General features: G+C 34.8%; 1 protein-coding gene across 1 annotated transcript in view; it reads right to left on the bottom strand.

Moving 5' to 3' along the window:
• Nucleotides 1–885: 885 nt before the first annotated feature.
• Nucleotides 886–5,536, bottom strand: part of Cd200r1 (CD200 receptor 1) — a 24,198-nt gene continuing 19,547 nt past the window's right edge. Inside the window, exons 5-7 of the mRNA XM_055625126.1 lie at nucleotides 3,099–3,195; nucleotides 2,401–2,446; nucleotides 886–1,384 (exon numbers count right to left, since the gene is read on the bottom strand). Of these exons, the coding sequence (XP_055481101.1) occupies nucleotides 1,244–1,384; nucleotides 2,401–2,446; nucleotides 3,099–3,195 (284 nt within the window). The 3' untranslated portion in view covers nucleotides 886–1,243. The remainder of the gene's footprint in view (nucleotides 1,385–2,400; nucleotides 2,447–3,098; nucleotides 3,196–5,536) is intronic.

Genomic DNA, 5,536 nt, shown 5'->3' with positions numbered 1-5,536 from the left:
ATCCTGATATTAGGGAACAGGATTATTTTTAACAATTACAAATATACAGCAAAAGTTATCAATATGTGTATTCCTAAAATTTCCCTCCAAAGAAAAATGGAGGGAAAGTCTTATCATATCATTGCCATCGCTTTAGGGTGTAAATAACCCAATATGTATGTCTTTGGAATATACTGCTTTTTGATAAATATATCAGAATACAGTGTTAAAAATACAAAATTCATAATATCTGTAAAACTGTTAAGCATGAGCTATGAGCACCTCTGTAGTGACACAAGTTGAGTTGAGAGTAGTTATTAGAAATACAGACATGATAAAGACATAAATTCAGTTCCATTAAATAATAGAGTAAATATCATAACCTTAAGACATATCACCCAACTGGTTCATTAAAAATGGAAAGTAGAAACTGTGGAATTGAGAATATTAAAGATATAAAAAAAAAAAACATCTAAACACAATTGAAGGGAATGTAAATTGACACCGTTTGCCTGATCTATTGCTCTATTGCATTCCAACTGACAGGACCATTGCACTCAAAGAAATTATCTCACAAGTATACTCAAATAATGCAGAGATTAACCACAAGAAACATTCTACATGGTATTGTTTAATACCACACACAAAACAAAATCTAAATGCCCATCCAAGGGCCGTGACAAGGTAATTATACAGTGGAACTTTATGTAGCCATTAAAAAGAATGAGGTAGTTTTGCTTCGGTTGATAAAAAATGTATCTCAAATACTCACGTTAGTAGCTTTTATAAGTCCAGCATTCCAATTCCAATGTTTTTGACAAGATGTCTTGACAAGCATATGTATGCATATATATGCATATGTAAATAAACACATAAATGCACACATATACCTTAGGCATATCACAATCAGAGAAAAAAATTAGAAAAACTCACAAGAAACTCTTTAGTAATGATTGTTCCTTCTGCAGTTATTTCTTCAGGAAAGTCATTTTCACCATACTGTATTGCACAGTTTGACATTTTACCATAGCCATGTCCTTTCTTTGTAATAATTACATCAGTATTTCAAAGAATTAACTGGTAGCAGCAAAGATTCCAAATTTCCAATCATGGAAGTATATAAACACAAATCCATTAGAATGTTTGTGCTTTTTCCTAAGAACTTTAGAAGAGCTCATTTCCAAGTAATCCTTCCATTGTAGAACTTTAAGAAGAGCAAAGCAGTAATTATGATGTCTCTTGATTCATTTTTGTTGTTGTTGTTCTAGATTCCAGTGGCTGACAAGGTAAGCCAGTCTGTGCCATTGGCTTCATCTTGTGACACCGGAAGTGCCTCCACCTTGGTCACTGTATCATAGAGTGGATTGCTCTTCTCTGTGTAGCTCGCATAAGGCTCCATATCATCCTTAGAAAAAGTTCAAAGTCAAAACACATTCCAGAGAGCAAGAAAGTAACCCAGATTTCTACCATATTAGCACCTACTAATAATGCTTATGTGTGTCTCTCACTTACATGAACAGAAAAACAAGTCTTTGTTCTAATAGTCTATCAAAACCATTTGGTGATTATTTATATTTTGGGTGAAATGGTTGTTGGGTGAAAGTCAACATGTAGAGAAATGAAGTGACCTAAGAAGCATTTCAAAAATATGAGCCAAAGAAAATATTACCTGTCCAGTCTAGGTGAGTTTGAAGTTTTATACTGAAAACATTCTCTATCAGATCTTGAATTTATTTATTTAAAAATCATCTTTCAAGACCCTAAAACATTTTCTTAAATCCTAAACAACTTAAGCCTAACTGAGGAACTGTAACTATCTAGTCTTCAAGCTCATCAGAGACTTGAGAAGAAATAAAATTATTACTTAAGTAGGAAGTAAAGGCAAACAGCTTCCAAAACTAACAGATGACAGAGACAATTTATTGTCAACTTTTACATATGGTTTTTCTGATTGTTCTTACTGTATGTGGTTTATTATAAATAAACACAGTCGATATTAAAAAAAATGGGGGGGGGAGAATGATTCCAAGATAATGAGAAGCTGGTTGTAGAAGAGTAAAGAGCAGGCTTCTTTAAGTTTAGATGAGAGAAGGAAGGGGAAGTCAGGAATTAGACACAGTTTCATAGAGAAGGAAACACGTTTTTAATTTCTCCAGAGACTACACTCCAAATAGGGCAAAATGATTAAGATATATATATATAATCATATGTACGTTAATTATACATGCATATGTATATGTATATAATTACATATATATAATTTGATAGGTAATTAGCAAAATATGTCTGACTACTAACAGTGTAAAATCAGAATTGTTTTGTTCAGCTAAAACATGAATATTGATGCAAATTACAGATAATGCAGCTAGATTGAAGACCATGTGGCTTTAAATTTTGCAAATATTCTTTAATTTGTCTTACCTCTGCAGCAGCTGGAGGAGCTTCCAATTTGGGTGATTTACATTTTCTAAAAAATAAATAAAATGAAACAATCTGCTGTGTCTGCCGACAACATCATTGTTTAGAATTAACATTTATGATATCAAAATGCTCTGATAATTAATATGTAAAGCACAGTAAATCAGAAATGAATGGAATACACTGAATTGCAGCTTCCATAACAAAGAAGAAAATTCTGGCTCTTAAGGAAAAACAATCACTTTTTTTTTTTTTTTGGATTTTAAGACAGGATTTCTCTGTGTAATAGCCTTGCCTATCCTGGAATTGCTTCATAGACCAGGCTGGCCTGGAACTCACAAAGATCTGCCTGCTTCTGCCTCCCGAGTGCTGGCATTTAAAGGCATGTGTTACCACACCCAGCTGGAAAAGCAAAACTTTGAGATAGGAGCTTGAGGCAATAAATTGTATGGGACACCATCTCTTTGTTACACGAAAAGAATTATTGTAGCTGTTTTCTCAAATTAAAGAAATAGCATGCCCTGCTTCTCAGTCCTTACTGGCTTAATTCAAGTGCTTGCCCTCCTGAGCAAGTCACTAAACACTGTCACCATGCAAAGTAAGCCATGCTAATTCCTCATGTGTCCACTTTGCTTATGAGAACATTGTTGTTACTCCCTGATGTACCACTCAGTCAATCCCATATTTCTCACTCTTAATACCTGAAGCCTCTGATTTTCAAAAGCCAAATGGATCCTATGATGATCAAAATAATAATAGCTGGGATGATGTACTCAATATATGATAACGCTTGGCCACCTGTAATGATAAACAGAAAACTTTTATGGTTCAAAGGTGATAAAACCACATAAAAACATAAATATATATATATATATATATATATATATATCCCTGTAATATATTTATTAATAAAATGAAGAAGAAATTCATGTCTGGTACTGAAATATGCTTAAAAGTGGTGGCCAGAATGATCATGAGCCCTGGGGAGTGAGGAAGCCTACTACTGTGGCTTTGCTAAATAAACATGGTGTCACGCTGTCTTCTAAGTATTTATTTTATAGTCATTGATTAATGCTACTTCCAATCCTCATTGGAGAAACTTCTATTTGCAGTAGGTAATAGATAATGCAGGGATGCAAAACTGACCAAGGTGCTGAGAATAAGCAATTGTTGAATGGGATGTTCAGCCCTAAACATTGTATCTCTACCACCGCATGCTAGTTTCGGGGAACATGGAGGAAGAGGGAAGAATGTAAGAGCCAAAGGATAAGAAGGAGTATTACAAAACCCTAACATCCTGACATAAGATGGGTGTTGAACTCACAACAGCAGGAACTATATGTACAAGACCTGTACAAGACTGAGCCTGCCAACATTCCACAATTAATGGGGGTCGAAAGTTATCCTTTTCAACTGCATAATTCCCCATCCATGCTCATGAAAGCAACCTGATTAAATAGTCTCTCTCTCTCTCTCTCTCTGTCTCTTACACACACACACACAGTAGTAGAGGCATGTTGGGAAGAAGAGGTTCAACAGAAGGAGATAACAGAGCATAATGGGAGAAATATTATCAGAGTAATATACATATATCTATTGCAACGTAAGAAAATTTAAAAAGTAAAACTTCAAAAATATGTTTCAGAACTTTCAGACTGAATAAAAGTCAATCTCTTTATTCAAAAGTAAAAGGACTTGCCAGTTTTATGTTACTGTCTTCTCCTTTCAGCTTATAAGCAAAGCTGTTAAAGAGGCTAAAGTAATTTATCCAGAGTCACATGGCTGGTTTCTGAAGCCAGATGCAAACTCAGATACAGCTGACTCAGAATTTTTTTTATTTTTAATTATACTTTATTTACTTTGTATCCCCCCCCTCTAGTTCTCTCCCTCCTCCCCTCCCTACCCCTCTCTTCTTTCCCCAAAACTGGCAAGTCTTTTGGACAAATGTTAAAATATAATGGTCAACATAAAGTACTAGATGTTAAGATATTGGACAAATATTAAAATAAATGGTCTACATCAAGTAAAAAAAGTAAAAGGAAAGAAAATAAGAGATGTCTTCAAGAAAAGAAATTATGATGGAGGAAGGTCTTCTGTTAATTGATGTCTTTTCAATATACTAAGAATCCTCTTTCCTCAGAATGAAAATGAAAGAGACTGACAGAGTACCCAGTAAATCAGAACATTTTGAATTATATTCAAATTAATACAGCTGTGAAAAAGAAGCCATGTTATGCAAAGACTTTGCTATATAGTATTCTGCAACCCAATACAAAGCAGGGACGTTCTCATTTCTATCATTGTACCATGAGCTTCAAATATATAATCATTTCTGATAAATATTGGCTTCAGAAGACAAGCTAGAATGAGGAGGAGAACCTGGTTCTCACTTTGAATGACCACAAGAAACAGGAAAGTGAGGAAAAGAAGAAACACCATTCTTAGTTGTCTTCTCAATAAGCATAAAACATTATACAGGTGATGATGTATTATATCAATAATCTGATCATTTAAAGTCTACAGGTCACTGAAGTATGAAAATATATTATGGTGGTCCTTAGGCAATTAGAAAAGTAGAGATAAGAATTATTTACTACTGACAATTCTTTCCACTTGATACAGAGTTACAAAATACTTTTCCAGCACAGCAGTGTGTGTCCTAGCTTCAGAGAAGTGTCCAAATAAGAGGCTCAAATTTTCTGTGCTGTGTGAGGTAATTCTGCAGAAGAATAAGTTCAATAGCAGTTCCCTCCCAAGGAAGAAACAGCTCCTCTGTAATCCCAGCACTCAGGCAACAGACTAAGGCCAGTCTTGGCTACAAAGAAATATCTTATCTCAGAAGAAGAAAAAGATAGAGTAAGACCCCAAAAAAAACCAGAAAGGAAGGAAGGAAGGAAGGAAGGAAGGAAGGAAGGAAGGAAGGAAGGAAGGAAGGAAGGAAGGAAGGAAAAGAAAAACAGGTAGGTGGGCCTGTGGATAGCTCACCAGGTAAAAGCATGTGCTGTCAAGCCTGAGGACCAGAGTTCTAGCCCCTATGGTAGGACACATTGTCTTCTGGCCTCTACATAACACATAAATAAATATAGATAGATGATAGATAGATAGATAGATAGATAGATAGATAGATAGATAGATAGAT

The sequence above is a fragment of the Psammomys obesus genome, unplaced genomic scaffold (assembly GCF_907164565.1).
Source record: "Psammomys obesus unplaced genomic scaffold, mPsaObe1.curated_primary_1811, whole genome shotgun sequence".
Lineage (NCBI taxonomy): Eukaryota > Metazoa > Chordata > Mammalia > Rodentia > Muridae > Psammomys > Psammomys obesus.
The sequence above is the reverse complement of the archived record's forward strand: the minus strand, read 5'-3'. Positions and strand labels throughout refer to the sequence as shown.